Source organism: Giraffa tippelskirchi, chromosome 9 (genome assembly GCF_054371585.1).
Source record: "Giraffa tippelskirchi isolate mGirTip1 chromosome 9, T2T-mGirTip1v1.2.pri, whole genome shotgun sequence".
NCBI classification, from domain to species: Eukaryota; Metazoa; Chordata; class Mammalia; order Artiodactyla; family Giraffidae; genus Giraffa; species Giraffa tippelskirchi.
This window is the reverse complement of record NC_137283.1, coordinates 117042055-117068123: the sequence shown is the minus strand read 5'-3', so window position 1 is coordinate 117068123 and position 26069 is coordinate 117042055. Positions and strand designations below refer to the sequence as shown.

Genomic DNA, 26069 nt, shown 5'->3' with positions numbered 1-26069 from the left:
TAATTTTTACTGACTTTCTTGGTTAGTATTTTTACACTTGCAAATATGAGTTTTCAGTTTCTAAGTTAATTCCTAGGGAAACACTAAAAAATAAAAATAATTCTGCCAAGAAATCAGTTTTGCTTTGCTACATATTGGCTCAAAATTAAACACTTCAAAGGAAAGGAAGAATTTTAACTGCCTAAACGTTTTGCTGCATATTGTGTATTTTTACACAAGCAATTTAAATTGAGAGGATCCTTTATGCTCCCAGAGTCAGGGAGATATCTTTGTCTGTTAAGAGCCACCAGGAAGGTCATTTGTCTTCCCAAAATTCTAAGATTAAATAATTATAACAAGTTTTAAAAGTCAGTTGACAATGCTAGCAATAATGGGTCATCTGGCTTTAAACTTTAATGGATAACCTACATATTCACTTTTATTAAGGGAACCCTTATACACTGTTGGTAGGAATATAAATTGGTATGGCCTTTATAAAAACAATATGGAGGTTCCTCAAAAAAGTAAAAACAGAAATACCACAGCATCCAGCAATCCCATTTCTGAGAATCTGCACTTCCACATTCATTTCAGCATTATTCACACATTCACAGAAGCCAAGATATGGAAACAACTTAAATGTCTGTTAAGAGATGAATGAATAAAAAAATGTGGTGCATCTATGTGTAAAATAGAATATTATTCAGCCTTAAAAAATAAATCCTGCTATCTACAACAACATGGATGAAACTGGAGGACATTGTGCTAAGTGAAACAAGACAGAGAGAAAAAAATACTGCATGATCTCACTTCTATGTGAAATCTAAAATAGTCAAATTCATAGAAACAGAGAACATAATGGTGGTTACCAGGGACTCAGGAGGGAGAAATGGGGAGATGTTGGTGAAAAAGTACGAAGTTTCAGTTAAGCATAATAAGTTCTGGAGACTTAATGTACAACAATGTGACTAGAGTTACCAATACTTCACTGTATACTTAAAATGTGCTAATAGGGTGGATCTTATGGTCACCACCAAAAAAAAAGTGTTAATTATCTGACTAGGAGGATATATTAATTAGCTTGAATATGGTGTTTTTTTTCACACTGTATATCAAATTATCGAATTGTATACCTTAAAATATATACAATTCTTGTCAAATATACCTCAACAAAAAATATCTTAATCAAAAGATCCAAAATTCTTGTCATGGTAGAAGTTTTATTTTCTCTAAGTCAGCAAAATGGCTTTCCTGGTCGCTCAGCTGGTAAAGAATCTGCCTGCAACAAAGGAAACCCTGGTTTGATTCCTGGGTCAGGAAGATATCCTGGAAAAGGGAATGGCTACCCACTCCAGTATTCTGGCATGGAGAATTCCATCAACTGTATAGTCGATGGGATCACAAAGAGTTGGACACAACTGAGCAACTTTCACTTAGCTTAGCTTGCTGCTGCTAAGTCACTTCAGTCGTGTCCGACTCTGTGCGACCCCATAGATGGAAGCCCACCAGGCTCCCCTGTCCCTGGGATTCTCCAGGCAAGAATACTGGAGTGGGTTGCCATTTCCTTCTCCAGTGCATGAAAGTGAGTTAGCAAAATACTGTTCTTAATTCTAAAATCTAAATGGTAAAATGAAAAAGATAAAAGCTGAGAACAGGTTTGATTCTGATTTATAAAATTAGGAATGGGCAAAGCTGCATTAACTGTTTTCAGAATCTCCTCCTAAAGGGGTCAAAAATTAGGCCCACAAGCCAAATTCAGACTGCAACTTAAAAATGTTTTTTACCATTTCTAATGGCTAATAATAAACATATCAAAAAAAGAATTCTATTTTGTGACACAGGAAAATTATATGAAATTCAACTTTAAGTGTCCGGAAATATAGTTTTATCAGAATGTTACTATGCGTATTCACTTCTTGTCAATGGTGGCTTCCAGACTACAATGGCAGAGTTGAGTAGCAGCGACAGAGACCTACGTGATGCTCTCATCATTTTGCACTGCTGCTCAGCACATTACAAATCGTAGTGAGAGGGTTCCCTTTTCTCCATTGTATGGCAAAACAAACACAATATTGTAAAGTTAAAAAATAGATAAATAATTAAAAAAAAAACAAATCGTAGTGATACAGTTATTACTACCAGCATTCTGAATGCCACACGTATTGTCATTCCACAATATTTTAAAAGTTTTTATTACCAGTGCATACCCATAAAGTTGGAACAACAAAAGAGAAAAGTAAATTCAAGTGTCATGTATTTAAGGCACAGAGGAGTGTGGATTATTTTGTTACCGAAATAGATGGCAAAGCATTGTGTTTAAAATGCAGTGACACTGTAGCCACTCTGAAAGACTATTACATACATGGGAATTACCATACTAAGCACTCCCCACAATATTCTCAATTCATAGGAATGCAATGGCCAGAAAAATTAGAAAATTCAAAACAAGGTATCTTATCACAGCAGAATGTCTTTGCAAAAATTAAAAAATGAAAATAAAGCTTCAAAGTAAATTTGTAAGTGGCTCATTTGTTAGCCAAGCAAGGAAAGCCTTTTACCAATGGTGAGTTAATTAAATTGTTTTTGATTCATCAGCTGAAGAAATGTGTCCAAAGTAAACCTGCTTAAGACTAATAAATTAGCCTTTTGGCCCAAAGAATTGAGAACACTGGGAACAACATCATTAGTCAATACAAAACCAAAGCAAATGATTCTGAGTGGTTCTCCTTGGCTCTTGATGTGTCAACAGATGTTACTGATACTGCCAAGTTATCATTATTTATTTGATGAGTCAATGCCAAGGTTGAAGTGACTGAAAAGTTGGTTTCTATGAGTGGTCTGCATGGAACAATTACAGACAAGAATATTTTCTAGTAAGTTAAGAAAATATGAATTCAGTATAACCTAAAGTAGAATCTGCTAAGATGTGTTATAAACAGTGGTGGTAAAAATATGTGTGGAGCAAAACACAAAAGGTTTAGTTGGTCAAATTTACAAAGCTTGTGAAAATGCAGTTTAAAACCTATAATTGTTTACTGTATTATTCATCAACAAGTACTTCATGAAATATATATGATTTAATATTGTGTTATTGTGCTACTGGAATAGCAATGTCAGTGGAGAACTTCATCTAACCATCATTAGTTCTGCCATTTTTCATCAGATATAGAGGCTGAATATCCTTATTTGTCCTCTCTTACAACAGTTAGCTAAACAGTGGTAGTTTTATTGTGAGTTTTTGAGATCAGAGCTAATATTGAGATTTTTCTGAACTAGAAGAAATGCCCTCAACCACTATTACAGAATACTGAATGGCTTTGGAATTTAACTTTTGTTGCAGGATTGATAATGTTTTGTAATGAATTTAACCAAAAATTGATCAACAGTGCACAACAATATGACAATAGTTATTCCCACTATATGTGGATTCACTGGGATTAAGGGAAAGCTTCAGACTTAAGGAGAACTGTAGAGCAGTGTTTCTCAAACGGTGGCCATCAGACCAGCAGGCGCAGCAATGCCTAACTAGTATCAGAAACACAAATTCTACTGAATCAGAGGGCTTCCCAGGTGGCTCGGTGTTCAAGAATCTGCCAGACAATGCAGGAGATGCGGGTTTCATCCCTGGGTCCAGAAGATTCCCTGGAGAAGGAAATGGCAACACACTCTGGTATTCTTGCCTGAGAAATCCCATGGACAGAGAAGCCTGGCAGGCTAAAGTCCATGGGGTCACAAAGAGTCAGACACAACTTAGTGACTAAACAACAACTGAATCAGAAGCTCTGGAGGTGAAGCCAGCAAAACAGTGCTTATGTGTGAAACTTAATACAACAAAGTAATATTGATGACAACTAACACTGAATCATAAAGTTAACACAGAGCTGCTTTATTACTTCCTGCGCTATGGAAAGGTAAGACAAACGACAGGAGCTCCATTCTCACATGAATTTGCAGCAGATATATTTTCTGAGTTCCAACAGTAGGTCTGGCAGTGTTTTCTGGATCTCTGAATGTAAGTATAAAGAAAATACCTACTTGTCAAAATCTATTCAATTGTGCAGTTGAGGAACTTCCACCTAAACTCCAATCAGGAAGTGAGTCAGGAAGTGAATAATCTGCAATGTAATATCCTGAAAGGAAAATATCAAGGGAAGAAAGAACCTAATGAAATTCTATTAATGCCTTCCAAGTGATAAATCTGCTCCATGAAAATCATATTCTCATGGATTAATGTATTTGGCAATCCTTATCTGTATGAAAAGATATTTTCAAAGACAAAATATGTAAAATCTTATTGCAGATGAACATTAACAGATGAATATGTACAATCAATTTTTTTCTATTTTGATGATAGGAAATATTAATACTGACTCCAAACTAAGTGAAATGTTATCCTCCTCCAAAGTATTTCTTTCTGTTAGAACTGCAATATAGAAAACTTCTCAATTATTTTTATGTTTTGAATTCTGTCAAAAAAAATTTTGTGGAAATTTTCTCTTTAGTTACATATGTACTTACAAAATAATCTCAATTTTTTGCCTCTTAGCCCACAGTATTCAGTATCCAGGTGTGCCTGAAATACTGCCTGAAATATTCAGTATCACAGGTCTTTACAGAAAATGTTTCCAACCTCTGCCCTAGAACCGCATGCCTCACCTGGACACTTTTAAAGCACAGACTGACCGTATAGGATCTAAGGCCAGATAGCTTGGGTGTGTATGCTTGGCTCTGCCAGTAGCAGCCATGATCATGAGATAAATTCTTTGATCTTTCTTTGTCTTACTTTCCTCATCTGTAAATGGGAGTAACCAATGATATCTATCATACAGGGTTATAATGAAGACTAAATGAGTTATAAATGCAATCCACAGGAAAGAGTGCCTCACAGAAGTATTAACTCAATGATAGCTGTTAGCTTAAGAGAAAAGCACTACTTCACCCAGTTGGTAGTCAAATTATAAATCCCATCCTCCACTGCAAAAGACATTTAAGATGCTTACATACATTCCTGAGTGAAAAGCAAATCCAAGTGCTTGAAGATAGTAGTGGAGAATAAGGAAGCCCTTTTCTTACTGCCCTTTGCTTCTGCCATCAAACAGAAGATGTGGGGTGTATCAAAAGGACAGCAACTCTCATACAATGGTTTCTTATGTGGAGGAGATTGGATTACTATTTTAATATTTTAAATGTCACATACTACATTCTTTTTATTCTAGAAAAGAATAGGCACAGTACTACTTGTAATTTATAATTTTAAAATTTGACATATGGCTGAATTCAGTAATATATTCTTATTCATTCAATAACTATTTACTGAATGCCTACTATTTCCCATATGTATAAATTCACTAGCTTAAGAACTTTGGTAGGGGTAAAAATGCTTTCCTATATATACTATTGAGAGTATCTTCAAAAATTTCCTAGACATATGTATTAACTATGCTAATTTTTAACCCAAATATGCTTCTTCTTAAATGACAACATCTTATAACAAGAAATTATAGAGTAGTGCTGTCCAATATGATAACCACTAGCCTCAGGGAACTACTGAACACTTGAAATGTGGCTAGTACAACCTAGGAATCGAAGTTTTAATTAAATTCAAGTTAAATAAAACAGCCACATGTGGCTACTGGCTGCTGTGTTGGACAGCAGAGTTCTACAGGATCACTCTAGGGTGTGTGGATATTGGAAGGGCAAATACATTTTGTTACACTAAACATTTAATATTAGTTTGGTATTTGGAACAGCCCCGCTTTTTCATTCCACAAAATATTTTCTGTCTACTTTCTTAGAAGCAGAACTAAATCAACTTACAATTAACAAAACAATGTTTCTTTGCTTTGTTTCCTCCACTATAGCTGATTTCTGATTATTTAAGGTGCTGGGGCACAGAAAAAAACAAATAAAATCCACATATAATTCAGATGACTTAAACCTTTCTCTCTGGCAAATTTTTAAGGCATCTGCTGAGCAGTTGTAAAATTATTTCATTTAGGACCTCTTGTTCTTATTTGTGCCCATCTTTTTATACTGTTATTATCTAACAGTAAAATAGATAAATATATCAGAAGAAAAGTGGAGAAACTAAAAACTTTCAACTTGAATAATTAGTACATCAACTTAAAAAATAACCTTAACAGATGAAAAATAAGATTCTTCCTTCAAACATCTCTGACAATTTTGTACATACCAAACAGAATACTGGCCAGGTCATAAGGCTTATTATTAATAAGGCATCCTTACATGGAGGTTTGAAAAATTAATTTTATTTTTGCATAAATATCATGATATTTTATTGTCCAAAGTGCTCCTTTCAAAATAAGTTAAAATGTTTCCATATTACTTTTATCAAACATGTAGTTACTGACTAAAGCATTATACCACTGATTAACATAAAATAAAAATAATATGAGCCACTCAAATATTCTTGAAGGAAAGTGCTTACATTATTTTGTGAAAACATTTGTTTAAATCATTGATTCAGTGATTTAAGGGACAATTCCACCTTTTTCTTTAAAATCCACAAATGTCTTAATGGGATATTAAGACATGTCCACCATTATAAAAACTAAACAAAACCAACCCCAAAACAAAACCCTAAAAAAGCACATTCATTTTATTACAGGACATATATGAAGTCACTGGGTAAAGCTCTTTTTTATGAACACTTTGGGAAAGCTCGCACTGAGTTCCAGCACAGCTCTATTATCAATCTGAGAACAGAAGGACACATCAAGTAAAGAGAGATCTTTGCAAGATTCCAGGAGTTTTCTTAATGATGCCGGACTTACCATTCTTGTTCCTGTTTAAAAACAATACAAAACAAAACATTACACAACATTTATATAATACCCTGATGAAAAGTTCCTTTTGTTAATTATTTAAAATAGCCTTTTAAAAATTAAAAGCATTTCTTAAAAGACTGCATATTGAAATTGTCCTGTAAAAAATTTTTTTCCAGCCAAGCTGGTGAATCTAGGACCTGAATTTCATCAATAACCTACCCGTTTTATTTTCATTCCTACCTCCTACCCTTTCCAATCAGCTCCTCCAGACTTTCCTATTTCTGTTCACCCCAGTTCAAAACTGTTTGCACATCTCATTTTCCTGATTGAGATGGGTCAAATCGGGCCTCAATACTTAACAATGATTCAACCTCTAATTCCATGCAGTGCGATTACTGAGCGACTACCCTGTAGAAACTTCTGTCTCAGGGCACTGGAGATACAAAGATGAGTAAGACACGTGCTTGCCTTAAAGAACTCATTGACCAGAGTTGAAAGCAAATAAGTACAATACAACTTGATAAGTTTTACAGTAAGTATAAAATGGCATGACTGGAAGACAAATGATGGTTGATGAGTACTATTTAGCCCCTAATAAATTTGAAGTGATTATGGGGTATTCAGACAGAATATAAATCATATAAATTATGTAAAGCACCCGACAAATGGCAGGCACTCAATACATACCAAATATGACTAGGATCTAAGATGTCATATGTTGTAACTACAGATTTTCTAGGGAGGAAAAAAGAAAAAAAACCCACAATGGTACTGCATATACATTCATGGGATGGGGATTAAAGTTTCTGAAACAGTAGTCTATGCCTTTTGCTCTGAGAATCCTATCTCCTCCTCTCCCTGCCACAGACTCTAGAAGCTGTGACTATACTGCTATCATGACTGTGACCAGCCCTGTGACAAACCAATGCAGATCCTCCTGGGAATTCAGAATTGGGATTCGGTAAAGTCTCCTGATGAACTACGGACAGAGGTTCGTGACATTGTACAGTAGACAGGGATCAAGACAATCCCCATGGAAAAGAAATGCAAAAAAGCAAAATGGCTGTCTGAGGAGGCCTTACAGATAGCTGGGAAGAGAAGAGAAGCGAAAAGCAAAGGCGAAAAGGAAAGATATTCCCATCTGAATGCAGAGTTCCAAAGAATAGCAAGGAAAGATAAGAAAGCCTTCCTCAGTGATCAGTGCAAAGAAATAGAGGAAAACAACAGATTGGGAAAGACTAGAGATATCTTCAAGAAAATTAGAGATACCAAAGGAACATTTCATGCAAAGATAGGCTTGATAAAGGACAGAAATGGTATGGACCTAACAGAAGCAGAAGATATTAAGAAGAGGTGGCAAGAATACACAGAAGAACTGTACAAAAAAGATCTTCACGACCCAGATAATCACGATGGTGTGATCACTCACCTAGAGCCAGACATCCTGGAATGTGAAGTCCAGTGGGCCTTAGAAAGCATCACTACGAACAAAGCTAGTGGAGGTGATGGAATCCCAGTTGAGCTATTTCAAATCCTGAAAGATGATGCTGTGAAAGTGCTGCACTCGATATGCCAGCAAATTTGGAAAACTCAGCAGTGGCCACAGGACTGGAAAAGGTCAGTCTTCGTTCCAATCCCAAAGAAAGGCAATGTCAAAGAATGCTCAAACTACCGCACAATTGCACTCATCTCACATGCTAGTAAAATAATGCTCAAAATTCTCCAAGCCAGGCTTCAGCAATCCGTGAACTGTGAACTTCCAGATGTTTAAGCTGGTTTTAGAAAAGGCAGAGGAACCAGAGATCAAATTGCCAATATCCGCTGGATCATCGAAAAAGCAAGAGAGTTCCAGAAAAACATCTATTTCTGCTTTATTGACTATGCCAAAGCCTTTGACTGTGTGGATCACAATAAACTGTGGAAAATTCTGAAAGAGATGGGAATACCAGACCATCGGACCTGTCTCTTGAGAAACCTGTATGCAGGTCAGGAAGCAACAGTTAGAACTGGACATGGAACAACAGACTGGTTCCAAATAGGAAAAGGAGTACATCAAGGCTGTATATTGTCACCCTGCTTATTTAACTTATATGCAGAGTACATCATGAGAAACGCTGGGCTGGAAGAAACACAAGCTGGAATCAAGATTGCCGGGAGAAATATCAATAACCTCAGGTATGCAGATGACACCACCCTTATGGCAGAAAGTGAAGAACTAAAGAGCCTCTTGATGAAAGTGAAAGAGGAGAGTGAAAAAGGTGGCTTAAAGCTCAACGTTCAGAAAACTAAGATCATGGCATCTGGTCCCATCACTTCATGGGAAATAGATGGGGAAACAGTGGAAACAGTATCAGACTTTATTTTGGGGGGGCTCCAAAATCACTGCTGATGGTGATTGCAGCCATGAAATTAAAAGACGCTTACTCCTTGGAAGGAAGGTTATGGCCAACCTAGATAGCATATTTAAAAGCAGAGACATTACTTTGCCAAGAAAAGTCCGTCTAGTCAAGGCTATGGTTCTTCCAGTGGTCATGTATGGATGTGAGAGTTGGACGGTAAAGAAAGCTGAGCGCCGCAGAATTGATGCTTTTGAACTGTGGTGTTGGAGAAGACTCTTGAGAGTCCCTTGGACTGCAAGGAGATCCAATCAATCCATCCTAAAAGCGATCAATCCTGGGTGTTCATTGGAAGGACTGATGTTGAAGCTGAAACTCCAATACTTTGGCCACCTCATACGAAGAGTTGACTCACTGGAAAAGACCCTAATGCTGGGTAGGATTAGGGGCAGGAGGAGAAGGGGACGACAGAGGATGAGATGGTTGGATGGCATCACCGACTCGAAGGACATGGGTTTGGGTAGACTCCAGGAGTTGGTGATGGACAGAGAGGCCTGGCGTGCTGCAATTCATGGGGTTGCAAAGAGTTGGACACGACTGAGCGACTGAACTGAACTGCAAGTCTCCAGTGCCCACTCAATCTCTTGAACTAAAGACGTGGAAAACTGGGTCAGGGTTGCTATATTTGGCCATGTGTACCCAGAGAAGCAGAGATGGCCAGCATGACAAGAGAAGAACAAAGAAAGACCAGAGGGAGATGTAGACACAGAGCCTAAGGCAGCAGAGGGAGGGCATAGGGGGCGGGGGCCTCAAGGGCAAGACAGGAGAAGGAAGGAAAAAGAGAAAAAGCTCCCTCGCCTTTGGATGGTTTTCGGTTCTTCCTGAGGTCAGACCACAGCCAGCTTCTACCCATGGGATCTGAGACGGACACCTATATCTTCATGATAATTGTCTTTTTCGTATGCTTTAGTTGGTGGCTCAGACGATAAACAATCTGCCTGCAATGTGGGAGATTGGGTCGGGCAGATTTCCTGGAGAAGGGAATGGCTACCCAATCCAGTATTCATGCCTGGAGAATTCCATGGACAGAGGAGTCTGGTGGGCTACAGTTCAAGGGGTCACAAAGAGTCAGACACGACTGAGAGACTAACACTATACTGTAAGCTATCCTGAGGGTGATTTCGTTATATAAGATCAGAAAACTTCATCGAAGCTTGTGAAGTTTTTCACCTAGGGTTGTGACCATTGTCTATTTGCCAGTCTTGGTCATTTGAATCTGAGTTTCCTGATAAACTGTTGTTGTTCAGTTGCTAAGTCATGTCCAACTCTTGTGACCCCATGGACTATAGCCCCCCAGACTCCTCTGTCCATCAGATTCTCCAGGCAAGAATACTGGAGTGGGTTGCCATTTCCTCCTCCAGGGGATCTTCTGGACCCAGGGATCAAACATGTGTTTCCTGCATTGCAGCATGGATTCTTTACCACTGAGCCACTAGGGAAGTCTTTTCTGATAAATTCGGAGTTCCTAAAGCCCAAGAGAATGTCAGGGAAGGAAGTCAGAGACTGAACATTTAACTGGGCTAGTGTCCCCTGTCTTATGCTTCCAGGGCACTCTGTGCTGTTGTTTTCTTGTCTACTTAGGACACAGATCTATTTTTAGTCAGCTTGCTCCTTCAGGGCACTGAGTATCTCCAGTGTTGAAAACAAGGCCAAACACAGCATATGCTCAATAGGTGTGTAATCAATGAAAGGATGAAGGGATGGTGGCTAATTTTCCAATGCCATTACCCTGGTGTAGACCCTCCTTAGATGGATTATTGCAGCCAATCTCTCTGATTTTGATCTCTTCTTTCTCCAAGTCACCTACTATGCATTTCCAGGTAAGGATTCCTAAAACATAGCTCTAAATATATCACTCATACCCCTAACTGAAGCCCAGGAGGAGCTCTTCCTTGCTTAATTTTGTGCAGATTCCTCATCCTGGTGTTCAAAACTCCCCATGATACCCTTCATTATACCAACATTTTAGATCAAATAAGACTGCCTATTCTCTAAAGATATCCTGTGATTTCAACTCCTTTGCTTTTGCTTCATGCTATTCTTTCGGCATAAAATGCCCTCCTCCCCCAATTTCCTCCTCACTTTTTAAGTCTATCTTTCAAATACCTATTAGCCTTTTTAAAAAAATTATTTTATACATTTACTTATTTTTGGCTATGCTGGATCTTTGTTGCTAAGCATGGGTTTTCTCCAGTTGCCGCAAGCAGGGGCTACTCTCTAGTTGTAGCATGTGGGTTTCTCACTGCAGTGGCTTCTCTTCTTGCAGAGCATGGGCTCTAAGACAACTGGGCTTCAGTAGTTGTGGCACATGGGCTCAGTTGCTCCGTAGCATGTGGGATCTCCCTGGACCAGGGATAGAACCAGTGTCCCCTGCATTGACAGATTCTCAACCACTGGACCACCAGGGCAGTCCCCTATTAGCCTTCTGAATTAAGCCTTTCCTTATTTCTCTGATCATATATATATTTCTCTTTGCTTTGAGCCTCATCAAGATGGACTTGCTTCTAGTTTGCATTACAGTTATTTATATGCTTGTTTTATTTCTTCTTGCTAGGTTGTCAACTCTCTGAAGACAGGGACTCTATCTTATTCAGCTTTGTACTGATAGATAAGTACATTTAGTACAAAGAAGCTATGCCACTTAACATTCATATGTGCTAATCACAAAATGACAAATAAAATAATGAATATCAGCATGGTTTAACTAAGAATCCCTTTTAAAAGAAAACAATAAGGATTCTAACATCAAATGGTGAAAAGAAACCAAAAAACAATAAAAATACAGCACAGTGGTTAGAAGCAGAGACTCTGGTTCAAGTCCAGATTCCTTACTAGTCAGGAGCCCTGGACAAATCACTTAACCTGTTTCCACCTGTTTTCTTCTCTGTGGCTAATATATCTATTAATACTTCATGAGGTTATGGTGATGATTAAATAAGTTAAAATATGCTCAGAACAGTATAAAGCATATAGTCACATCGCTGTTAATATTATGAATTATTATTAGTGATTTTTTTTTACTGTGCTCTTTATATTTTAAATAAGATGCTCCAATATATTTGCATGATGGTCATCTTCCATTGAAAATTATATAATTATACTCAGCAAAATAAATAATGATACTCCCTTGCTCATGCAAGTCACAAATATTTCAAAAGAAGTCATGATACTTCTTACTTGTATTTCTTTTATGTTTCTGTCAAGTAATTCATACATTCATAGACCAAACTTAGGCTATCTGACAACAGAACCCATGGTCCATAACAACTGTGCTTTGTTTTGGGATCAGTGTTACTTACATCTTTGTAGTTGGTAGCATCTCTTTCAGATACTGGCTACTCTCTATCTCTAGTGTATGCTTGGGGGTTTATTTGAGGGTTTTTTGGAGGGGAAACTGTAAAATAGATTTTAAACAACACTGGCACCATCCTCTGAAGTGAAGCCTGATGCAATTTGTGATTATTTTTAAAAGGCCTTTGGCTGCTTTTTCTCATTGTCCCTGTGACTTTGACTTTTTTTGAACATTTCAAAATATTTATCTTATAAAAAAGTCTAGGCTAGTTCAAGGGAGAATGTGAACAGGCAGGAAAAGAAACAAGCAAGTTAAGTGAGTGTGGCGTTTTGAAAAGACAGTACCGATGGTGAGGTCAAAATCCTTGTACTTGACCCTTGCTCTGCTACATGTTAACTGCTGGCTCCAGCACCCTCAACTATGAAAAGACAGTGATATCCAGCTTTCTGAGCTATGAAGATGAAGGAGAATATAACACAGACAAAGTATCTAGCCCAAAGTGTGTATATAATAGACAAGAAGTTCTTCCTAAGTTTTTTTTAATCAACTGTTTTTTTATTGATTTTTTAAAATGTATTTACTTTTACTGAAGTATAGTTGATTTATACTATTGTATTAGTTTCAGGTATATGGTATAATGATTCAGTAATTTTTGAAGATTATATTCCATTATAGGTTATTACAAGATACTGGATATAATTCTAGCATATATATCTTTGTTGCTTAGTTTGTAACTATTAATCCCATATGCTTAATTTTCCCTTCCTAAGTTTTTAAGAAACAATTTCTGCCTTTAAGGAACTTTGATAAGTAACATGTGACTGTATAAGCAACACCTACAAATGTACCATAAGCCTGGACTGTGGAGAGATTTTAAGTGAAACCAGAAACACCAGTGCTGAAAATCTTCAGGTTTCCCTTTGGTTAAATGTTGAATAAACAGGAAAAGATATAACTAGCATTAATAGATGACCAGAAACACAGCACAAGTGTTTTGTGCTCACAACTGTGTGGGCAATTATAACCACGGCATTCTAGCAATTCGGCCAACATCAGAAGTGACAAAATACCACACGGTTTCTGGCTGTAAGTTGCAATAAAGACACAAGGAATCCCAGAGCTGGGAAGGATTTTCAATAGCTCTGCCTTAGGGTAGAACGATTCCTAAAAGCACAATCACCAGGGATAGAGACTTACAGTATTCTTTAATCAAGAATTTAACATCAAGAAGCCATGTGTGTGTGTCTTGAATTCATTATACAAACAGATTATTTCTTATCTGTCAATAAAAATGGAGTATACAGCTCATACAAACTCTCATTCTTCTCACTAGACCGAGAACTAAGGATTATTCAGAGCTTTCTGATAAGTTCAGTGATAAAATTCTGTTACTGTCCTCCCTCTCTTACTTAAGGACAGTTGTAATTATCAAGACAACATTTTGATTGCATCCAAGACTTGTTTTTCTTTATAAAATGCCCGAGATCAGCTTTTATGTCAAGGCTTTAAAACAAAACTTACAGACTGCACCTTACCTAATATGTCCAGTTGGCGTAATCTGGTACAATTACACGCCAGTTCTTCAATGTCTGCGTCACACACCGACCTGTTGGCTGTCAGAAAGAGTTTCTGCAAGTTTGGAAGCTGGCGTGCCAGTCTGGCAAAGCACCCGGTGCTGCTCTGCAGAGTAGGGCACCAGCCGAGGTCAAGTTCCTCCAGAAGCGGACACCCAGAAGCCAGTTCTGCTATCCCGTTCTCAGTGATGTTCTTACACCTCCACAGATCCAGAGTCCGGAGTTTTTTACACTTGGCTCCTATCATGCTAGCTGTTACATCGTAGTCTTCAATCTGGAAATCAAGTAATTTCAGTCTTTCGCATACTATGCTCAGAAATAGAAACTGTCTGGAGCATGTTCAAACATCCTTAATCATCTCCTGTTGTTTGCTTCCATGTAAACATCCCCACATTGCGGTTAATACAGATCTGCTCACTCATCTCCCAGAGCGGCCGCTGTTTCATAAAACAGCAAGAGTAATCACGTCCTTAAAAATCCACTTAAAAGAATTCCAGACAGGATGCTAATGAATTAAATCCAAAGGCAGCCTGAAATCCTCATACTCTCTGGAAGAATTTGAGGATTATTTAATGTCCTTGTATGCCTCTCATTTTGACAGTGCTGTTGCCACTTTGATAGGTATGTAAGATCTCCCTGATAAAGGTCTGTACTTTGCTAGGCTCTAAAATAGTAAGTGAATATGTTGACAGTACTAATAAGGATACTAGTTTTGGTTAAATAAGGTCCTTGGAGATTGAAAATGCAACCTGAAAATAATTTAGATCGTGATACGTTAGCTGTTGTCAGTTATCAGAGGTGTCCAGTGATTTAACTCATGATCATGGGATAAGCTTCTACTAATCAAGAATTAAACATTTCAGTTCATGGACTTTGACTGTTTTAATGATGTTTCTTTAAACAGATTCACACACACATACACACACCAAGGGCTCTGCTGTCCCTTAAGTGTCAGCACTATCTATTAATGCCATTTAGCTGAAAAACATTTAATTCATGCCATGAACTCTTTTAATGACATGTAAACTGCAATTTTAAATCTCAAGATTATTTATTCCAAGAGTCCCTAGACTTTTGGATTTCACAGACCAGGGACGCTTCAAAACTATGTGAGCATCAACATAGGCTGGTGTCCATCATTTTAGCTTACTCAATAAGGACAGTAAAACAAATGCAAAAGCAAACAAAATGAATTTATCTACTATCATCAACATTTCCAGGAAATAATTTCAGATCTCAAAAACTAAAATTAGCCTCGTGAAAAAGTTACCAAACTACTGGCATTTGGGTATGACTGATTTATTATTTTGTAAAGAAGCCCAGAGAGGTAAATAGCTTGTCTGAGATAACATCTTACTTGAGGCAGAACCACCCACTTTACACCACACTATACTTCTTTACTTGTTCTCACAGATAAGTAATGTCCACGTTTCAAAGACAAACTCTTCGATTTGAGAAAAATGTTTGAAAGTAGGGTGCACAGTTGTTAATCATAAATCTGAAAAGCTGCGGGTGGCTGTGGGGTGAGTTGGAATAAAATTCACCCATGGGAAGAAAAAAGAATTTTCCAATACTTACCATGACACAACTACCCAAACTAAGGTGCTGAAGGTCTGAACAGAAGTTCAAAATGCTGAGCAGGGCTGTTTGCTGCCATTGGGACCCACATCAGACGCAAATAAGGAAAAAGAAAGAAAGTGAAACAAAGAGAAGAGGTCAATTAGACATTAAGGGCTGTCACTGCTTTTCCTGAAACAGAGCTCAAAACCTCAGTTACAGACACCACAAATGCCATTTAATGAGTCCCCAGATGTTCACACCATTGATTGGCTTGGAGTCAAGGTAATCATTACTCGTCTCCACGTAAAGTCGTAAGTCGTCACTCTGTATATGATTTTGCATGCCCTAAAGACACCTATATTCCCTATGACCTCTCAGTGCATTTCCCAAAGGTACGCAACTTGAAAACCTGGTGAAGACGAAATAACAAGATAAGCCAAACCATCCCTCCCTAAAAAAAAAAAAAAAAAAAAAAATACCGAGAGCTGGTGACAGTGTAGAACAGCACAGCTCTGACATTCACTGATCAGCTGCAGCCTGATGGAACTGCCAATAGCCACCCCATATCAGGATGGAGCCGGTGACTTTAATGTCAAAGGATTCTCTTTGTTGACAAGGATCCCAACAACCATCGAGCACCTGTCACTAGCAACATGCTGACTGAAACGTATATAATGTGCGCTTTCTAGTCATGTTCCCGTCATTTCAGCCCATCCATCCTGGGCAGTGAAAACAGTCTCACTACTAAAGAAACCCAAAGGTGTGCAAGACTGCTACATAATCATGGTTCCTGAAACATCTCTAAACAAATCAAAATTTCACTTGATTACATGCCCACTGTGACAAATTTTTAAACAAACAATGCAAAACATTCAGATTACTAGTTTTTCTTTTATAAACTAAAAAAAAAATTACTACTCAAACATGTGGCAAACTTTCTAAATATCTGAGCTAAATAAATAACATCTAACAAAATTAAAATGATAGTATACAACCTCTGTTTAATCTATTTCAAGTGTTACAACACCTCCCCCCCCCAAATAGCAGTTAGTGCTAAATTTAAAATGGATAACCAACAAGGACCTGCTGAATAGTACATGGGACTCTGCTCAATGTTATGTGGCAGCCTGGATGGGAGGAGTGTTTGGGGGAGAATGGATACATGTATATGTATGGCTGAGTTCCTTCACTGTTCACGGCTTATTATACTTATACTTATTTATATTTATAATTATACTTATTTAGGCAAATATTTTACAATAACTTACACAGTCTGCATATTAAATTGAGAATTAAAAATTCATATAATTATAGATAAAAATCACTTTTCATTCCTACCTTAAAAAAGGAACTAACATAGAACATAAGAGATTCATATTGAATGATATCACACATCTTTCCTAAGCAAGAGATGAGAGATCAAATGCTGAGACCAAGCTATGAGGGGATAAGAATGACCTTGGAAGAGTGCTGTGAGGAATGTAACAAGGAGTCAAATAGAGATAAATAAAAGGGTCGATTGGTAGCACTGAGGTGAGCAAGCACACGTTAACAGTTTCCTGACTTTCTCCAGCAGAGCTCATGATAAGCCAGAGACTGTGGGAACACCCAGATATCAGTTCAGTTCGGTCACTCAGTTGTGTCCGACTCTTTGCGACCCCATAGACTGCAGCACACCAGGCATCCCTGTCCATCACCAACTCCCGGAGCTTGCTCAAACTCATGTCTATTGACTCAGTGATGCCATCCAACCATCTTATCCTCTGTTGTTCCATTCTCCTCCTGCTTCCAGTCTTTCCCAGGTATAGAGCACACATCTGTAGATCAGCCTGCAATCTCTCCAAATCCAGTTAACCAATCTCCTCCTAGAGGATCTTTAGTATCTTTTCTTTTTTCTATTCTATTAGTATTCAGAATGAAAGTACTACTATTGATGATAAAGCAAAAAAGCAGAAACTGCCTCTTCACTTTCAGACATAAAATGACCTGATTTTAGAGAGACCACAGACTCAATGATTTAGAGCAGGAGTTGATGAAACTGCTCATCGGCCAAATTAGCCTATTGTCTGTTTCTGTAAATAAAGTTTTGTTGAAACAAGGCACACCCATTTCTTTCTGTATTGTTTATAACTTTTCACTCTACAGCAGCAGGGCTGAGTAGTTATGACAGAGAACATATGGCCTGCAAGGTCGAAAATATTTACTATCCTCAGAATGAATGGGCCCACCTCCAACTTAAGAAAACAATTCCACCTTAATGACTACTTGCAGCACTTCTACACTTCTAGAACACACAAACAGATGGATTAAAGCTACATTAAGGGTACTACAAAAAAGGTATTCAGAAATAAAAACTGAACAATTTTATGAACTTCTCATTTAAAAGATTTAAGATAACTTTAAGGTCCCCAAATTGACAAATTCTGCTGTTTAGTCCTGTAAAATTCAATATAAGCATAAGAGTGGCTCTATAAAATTAAAATACAATTTAAATAGTTAGTAACTTTAATAATACAAAGCACCAGATTCATTTTCAAATGCGTTTGCAATTTTTAAACAAAGGTCAACGTTATTTAAATCACTGTGGAAAGGGAGTCACTAATAAGTGACTGGATCCATGTTAATTCCTTCTACAGAATTTTCAGAACATACTCTAGGTCAGTAGTCCCCAGCCTTTCAGGTACCAGTGACAGGTTTCCTGGAAGATAATTTTTCCACGTACCAGGGTTGGGGGGACTGGTTTTGGTATGATTCAAGTGCACTACATTTACTGTGTACTTTATTTCTATTATTAGTACATCAGCTCTACCTCAGATCACCAGGCATTAGATCCCAGAGGTTGGGCACCCCTGCTCTAGATGAATGCTGGCAGCTGGTAGTAGGATTTCCATTCATAAAGAAAGAATCCTTTTGCATGCTATCTGAAATCTACCTACTAGCCTTGATCAGCAGCTTCAAAACCCAATGGATAACTATAGGTTACAGAGAATTATTATTGCCTCTACTTGTTACAAGGAAATTTATTAAGAAATAAAGGAGGGATTCCCTGGTAGCTTGTGGGAAAGAAGCCGCCTGCCAATGAAGGAGACACTGGTGCACTGCCTCGTTCAGGAAGATCCCTCATGCCGTGGAGCAACTAAGCCCTTGCACCACAACTATTGAGCCTGTGCTCTAGAACCCAGGAGTCCCAAATACTGAGCCCACATGCCACAACTACTGAAGCCCTAGCACTCTAGAGCCTGATCTGCAACAAGAGAAACCACTGCAATGAGAAGCCCGCACATCACCCTAAAGAAGAGCCTCTGCTCACCGAAACTAGACAGAGCCTATGCGGCAATGAAGACCTAGCACAGCCGAAAATACATAAATAAACATTTTAAAAAAGCATATGTAAAAGATGAAAGAAGAGAGAAATTCAAATTTTCATTGACAGCTTTTTTAAGAGATGCTATCCATAAAGTAATATATCATAATCTCCTTTCTTCCAGACTTCTAAAGGGCTAAGCAAAAATACTTAATAAAATGATAACTGATGCTTATTATATAAGTTTTAGATAGTCCAGATTTATAGCTTAGTAGAATAACAATTATATATATAATGCACATTTTATAATATAATGAGACCTTATATAATCCACATATGCAATATTATCACTATTTTATATTAATATAGGTTTATAATTATTATAACTAGTTAATAAGTTTTACAGTTAGAATTTTTTACAGTTAAAAACTGTTGCTTATCTTTAATAATGAATACAACCCTTACTTACAACACTCTTAATACAGGATGGTAGAATTTTTAAAATCAGTATTTTCTACTCTAAAACATGATTCCCAGACAGCATACTAATGAAACAGATAACAAGTCTATATATCACAAACACACATTAACTAAAATAGACTAGTGATATCACCTTATCACAAATGTGCTTTCACTGATGATGTTTCAAACACATCAGAGCAGTAACTACAAGTAATGAGATTAGATGTTAGAAAAGTATATTCACTAATGAATATTTATAAATTTACATAAGAAATACCACCAAAGAAATCCTAAGAACACAATAACTCAATTATTGAAATTTAAGATACACATACATGTATGAATTTCTCTTTCTCTAATTTAATTTTTTGGGGCCCAGCATTCCAATATCAATAAATTTGAGTAAGGGAAATATAGACTAAAAGTTGAAGTATTTTAAGAACTATTTAAACTTGAAACTAACTATATTTAGGATATTTAAATTCAATTACTTTATAGATGTTTGCTATAAATCATCTACTATAAACTGTTTCTTTTATATGGTTTAAATATATAATATGATACAGTTTATATACTGATACATAACCATAACTTGAAAATAATATTGTCTTTAATAGGTTAAACCTGAAGGTCAACATTGTAGTAGAAAAGTTAGACTTCTGATTGGGCTGTAAAAGAGAGAATGTTCAAAATCATGTCATTATTCAGTTGCTCAGTCGAGTCTGACTCTTTGCAACCTCATGGACACCAGGCTTCCCTGTCCCTCACCATCTCCAAGAGTTTGCCCAAGAAACTATCTTGGGCGAGTTAAATAAGCAGAGTGACAATATAGAGTCTTGTCATACTCTTTTCCAATTTTGAACCAGTCCACTGTTCCATGTCAGATTCTGTTTCTTCTTGACCCTCATACAAGTTTCTCAGGAGACAGTTAAGGTGGTCTGGTATTCCCATCTCTTTAAGAATTTTCCAGTTCGTTGTGATCCACACAGTCAAAGGCTTTCACATAGTCAATGAAGCACATGTCTTTCTGGAATTCTCTTGCTTTCTGTATAATCCAATGAATGTTGGCAATTTGATCTCTGGTTCCTCTGCATTTTCTAAATCCAGCTTGTACATCTGGAATTTCTCGGTTCACGTTCTGCTGAAGGTTAGACTGAAGGATTTTGAGCATTACCTTGCTAGCATGAGTGCAATTGGGTGGTAGTTTGAACATTCTTTGGCATTGCCCTTCTTCGGGGTTGGAATGAAAACTGACCTTTTCTAGTGTCAAATTCCAAAAACCAATGTGTGTGAAAGAACAAAACCTAAGACTAAATCACACACATTTGCCTTGCCCTATAGTCTCATTTCAGAGTTTATTTTTACCATGGTAGTGGATCTCTCCTATAAGAATACAGTTGAACACATCTTTGGTCACAGATGACTAAACCAATCAATTTCCATATCAACCCATGATAGATGATGGCAGAGATGTGCAGTCAAAAAGTCAGAGCACTTTGCATACCAGCTGAACTGGGCTGTAACCTTACTGCCTACATTAACAGAAAGAATGTTTTGATCTGAGGGTTAAGGGTTGGATTGTCTAGAGAGTATAGAAGACAAGTCTGAAGTACACTTGGTTGACACTGTTCATCTAAATGATGCTCAGGTGAAGAGGGTACACTCATCCAAAGACTTTATCTTCTTCCAAAAGCATACCTTTCCTTCCTGTTAAGAGGAAGATATCAATCTGTTTTGTGCTGAAGTCTTGAAGCATTTAAGTCACATAAACAACACTCTTTGTTCTCATTCTAAACTCACTATACAGGTCTCATAACCGTAATTTGGTTTCCCTTGTGATGTGCCAACAGTGACAGAATGTGTTAATCAGCTGTCTCTAACGAATGTGTCCTTACCGGGTAGATTGCTTATACCTGGTATACTGCTTACTGTCATGATTGTGGATGATAATGAATCTGACCCCCAAGAAGCCAACAGGCTTCTCACTGTAGCTGAATCATAGCCAATCACACAGGTCACACACACTCAACTCCACCAAAAGTCTCATATTTCCACTGACACTTCTATAAAGCCATCCAAGATAGAAAAGAAGTATAGACATATTCTTTCCTGGAAACCTATATTAAGGACTTTTAAAAGTTTGTTAGTTTTCGAATATAATATATGAAAAGTTATTAAAATCTTAATTCTTGATTCTGTTTAAGAACAAATAATTATTAATATCTTTTGTTTTACATGTTATCTAGCTAAATGAAGCTCTCTAAAATGGACTGCATTTTAGGTGACAGCTAACGACAGCATGCATTAGTCAATAGAGATGACCAAAGTAGGTTCTTCCTACTTCAACTGTTCGCTTGATCTTGATCTCAGTTAGTAATCAGCACTGGCTCTGGTGAGAGGCCAACCCTCTCCCTGAGTTTGTTAGCTGCACTCGCTCTGCTAAAAGAAAGGTCAGGGACTTCCCATGCCATCCAGTAGTTAAGGCTCTGCACACTTCCGCTGCAGGGGGTCTAGGTTTGATCCCTGGTCAGGCAGCTAAGATCCCACAGTCCCGTGGCTTGGCCAACAGCTTTTAAAAATAAATAAACAAACTAAAGGCCATCTGTGCTTCTACTTACCAATATACATAAATGTGTTCTTAAATCAAGTAAGAATGCAGCCAGAAGAACATCATTATCTATGTGTCAGAAAGCAAATTCATGGCACTAAATCAAATCTCACTGTTTTCAAAAGACATGCATCTTCTGTAGGAAAGCCCAGGTGCTCTCATCAACAGATGGGAGTGGTACACATTTTACTTATATATAAACCAGCACAGAAAAAAGAAAATAGGAGGTGAGTTTTGATATTCAACAGAAGTAAAGATCAACTACTTTTGTTTGTCTCCTAGTTCATGAAGATGAAGGCAGTGGGGTCCTTGAAACCGTTGTCCCAGCATAGTGAGCCAGGTAAACAGCTGCTGTACCACACTTATGGATTACTGTCATATACTAGTCCCCTACAATACCTATAATCAGTTTTTTCACTTCTTCAGATTCTTTCAATTTATGCTCTATCATTCTTGAAGTGAGGCAATCAAAACTGGATGCAGGTGTTCCATTTATAGCTCCAACTTTTAAAAAAACACTCTTGGTTTTCTTGTCTGCTGCTAAGCAACAGAATGACATTCTTACTGAGCAACCTACACACCCAACTCACCCCCAACTCCAGATATTTTTTTCCCCAAAACAAAGAAAAGGTAAACAAGTTGCAACTCCTAACACTAATCCAGATTGCTTTAGACAATGTGAAGGCCTTCTCTTGAAGTCACTTTTTGTGCAATATGTTAAAAAGCTATCCTATGCCATCCTGTATAAGTTGTATTAGTTTGCTAGAACTGCCATGACAAAATACTGTAGACTGGGTAACTTAAACCACAGAGATTAATTTTTTCACAAATTTGGAGGCTAGAAGTCCGAGATCGAGGTGTTAGCAGGGTTAATTTCTTCTAAGGCCTCTCCTCTTGGCTTGAAACCTGCCATTTACTTTTGGTGCTTTATCACATAGTCTTCCCTCTGTGTGTCTGTGTCCTAGTCTCTTCTCATAAGGAGACCACTCATATTGGATTAGGCCCCACCCTAATGACCTCATTTAACTTAATCATCTCTTCAAAGACCCTGTCTCCAGATACAGCCACATTAGGAGGTACTAGAGGTCAGGACTTCAACATATAAATTTTGGGAAGACACAATTCAGCACATGGCACAAGTATTTAAGAATAGTTGCAGATATATGCCCTTTTAGGGGTAAAGGAGAGTTATAATCTTTATTACTTTCAAATGGTTCAGGAAAAAAAATATGCATAGTGTAAGGCAATCTATTTTGTATGCAACTTTTCATAAGACTAAAATTATTTCAAAATAAAAGCTCTTTCCTTGTAAGTATTTAAGAGTCTATTTCATGAATTAAATTTCTACAGCTCTCTCTCACAAAAATACATCATCATGTATGGCTAAAGAAGGGCTTGTAATTAACGTTTATCATAAGTAATAAGAATCTTGTGAATAAAGATAAAAAGGACTAAAAGAACTTAAAGTCTTTCCAATCATTACATATCTCACTCTACTAGAATAACTTCCTTGTCATGAATGGTAGAAGAAACTAACTACAATTAAAGTCTTCTTCATGTTTGTTCCCATCTTTTGCCTTAAGTCTTGCCTATACAATCATCAAAGACCTACCAAATTCAGTAAAAAGAAAATTACTGCATTTAACCACTCGTTTCACTAGTTATTCTGAAATCACACATTAAACAGGGTCTAAACCTCAGCATATGGGTCACTTCTGTTCTCCATCCCTTTGTACTATCTTTTCATCAGGCATACATTTACAGCTCTGCAATCTACTGAAATTCAATCAGTGTATACCCCTAACTCTGAAAAGAGGTTATCTCATGATTTTCTCTTTTTTTTTTAATGTTTTAAGAAGACATTTGCTATTTCTTTGATGAAGCAATTTTTCATCACAATCCTAAACATATCTAAAGAAGGAAAAAGATCTCATGAAATAAACTAACAAAACAAATAGAAATGTATTTCATTATCTTTTAGAGCTAAAAATTCTGGACAAATACAAGTTCAAAAAAATTTTTTACAAGTTTTCCAAGTTGTACATCTCCCATCCATCTGCTTAGCTGATGTGGTTATTCTGTAGAAAGACAAACTTATCTGATGCTTACTAACTTATCAAACAAGGAAAAAATAAATTGACAAGTGAGAGCTATCACTCATTCATTCAACACAGGTTTACCAAGTCTCTAACATGTATATTCACTATAGTGAATACCAGACAATGTTCTACATACTAGCTATAAAGACACATACAGTCAAACATGATCCCTCTCATTTTGGAGTTTATAAGTTAGGAATGTACTTTCCTTCTACCAGAAACAGATCAGAAGCATGAAAGCAGTAATTTAACCTAAGTCCCTCATAGCACATGATGGAAAAGATATTCCTATTTAGGAGGATCTATAAGAATACTTCACAAAGTCGGGAATAATTTGTAGGATTATGCTGAAAAAATCTATACTATCATTTTCACATGTGCACAAGTCTATGTTTACAGTGTAAACACAAGTTGTATAAACAAGTTTACAGTGTGTTGTTATTTACAAGTATGATCTAATGTGGTCTTCTCAATAGCCTATGTGATAAGGTAAAATTTTTTTTTAACAGGTAAACTTTCGGCTTAGTATAAGTGACTTACTCAAGCACATAAATCTTTCAAGTGGGAAAACCAAAAGAACTGTTTTATGATGTGGGTCTCTGATACAGACTAAAAAACAAATATCTTCCCAGTTTTTACATTATAAAATAATGTCTGAATCAGACACTTGCTGCTGAGCAGTTTTAACCATAAAGTCCGATAAAGATCCTACTGCTGCTTCTTCTCACAGTAGGGTACTAGCTATGGTATAATCCAAAGCAGTGGAGCTGGGGAGAAAAGTCTTAATGAGCTAGGCTAGGGCATAAAAGGCTGGGTTTCAAAATGACACTTGGGGCTTGTTTTAAGGTTGCTTTCATTTTAATTGACTACCAAAGCAGCAAACAGACAGTATACACAAAATGTATTGTGATACAACCCCAGTTTCTGACAAGGTTATACATGAGGCTCAGTGGTCACTGCAGCAGGCCTTGTTGCTAAAATCTGTCAGGCAGAGAGAAGTGTAGTGCTCTGGGCCCACTGTTTCACCACTGGCTCAGGGAGGTGCCACATCAGCATACCAGGCTCTACCTACCAGCATATAGGGCGATTCTGACCCTACTCAAGTTTCATTCTCCTGGGTTCTCATTCTTATTGAGTACCCAGGCCAGCAACATGCTTGGCTACACCTAACCACTTAAGATCACACCACCTAGACACCAGTTATGCATTACTTTACACGCTAAAATATTTGGGGGATTATATGTCCCAATGCTGCTCCCCACTATGGTATAATATTGAGAGTTGGCCCATATATATAAACCATTTGCTTGAGGTAGTTCATTATGTATTGATTATACAAACTATTACTTAAATGTTTCTAAATGTGATTTGACTAACTGGTATTACAAATTCAGAACTAAGACTTCAGAATAAGTTTGCTCATAATAAAAATCAAAGTCCATTTTCCTACAGCAATTTAGACTGGAAACAATTTACAGAATATAACTTCATAGTTTGTATTTTACACCAGATCAAAATGTTGTATATCTTAGTTACAATGTTTTATTTCCTTACCAGCTGAAAATTAGAAAAGGATTAAGTGGTAAAGAAAAGGCTCTATTATATTTGCTGAGTCATTTCCGACTCTTTGTGATACCATGGACTGTAGCCCACCAGGCTCCTCTGTCCATGAAATTCTCCAGGCAAGAATACTGGAGTGGGCTGCCATTTCCTTCTCCATTAGGTAGAGGCAGCCAAGCTATTAAAAGAACTACTATTCTGTGCTCTTATATATCTTACAATTTTCACTGTTTAACACTGAGGCCACCAAATCTGGGTTCAAATCCTAATTCTAACTTGTTGCTCTGTGTCACTGGGAAACTTATTAACTTTCATTTCAACATATGTAACGTAAAGAAAGCTGAGCAGCAAAGAACTGATGCTTTTGAACTGTGGTGTTGGAGAAGACTCCTGAGAGTCCCTTGGACTGCAAGAAGATCAAACCAGGCAATCCTAAAGGAAATCAGT

At 37.3% G+C, this 26069-nt stretch overlaps 1 protein-coding gene across 3 annotated transcripts in view; it reads right to left on the bottom strand.

The window, feature by feature from the left end:
* Positions 1-6228: 6228 nt before the first annotated feature.
* Positions 6229-26069, bottom strand: part of FBXL4 (F-box and leucine rich repeat protein 4) — an 83066-nt gene continuing 63225 nt past the window's right edge. For all 3 annotated transcript variants that reach the window (XM_081529168.1, XM_081529170.1, XM_081529169.1), the window contains exons 7-9: positions 15608-15679; positions 13991-14303; positions 6229-6784 (exon numbers count right to left, since the gene is read on the bottom strand). In XM_081529168.1, the coding sequence (XP_081385294.1) occupies positions 6621-6784; positions 13991-14303; positions 15608-15679 (549 nt within the window). In that variant the 3' untranslated portion in view covers positions 6229-6620. The remainder of the gene's footprint in view (positions 6785-13990; positions 14304-15607; positions 15680-26069) is intronic.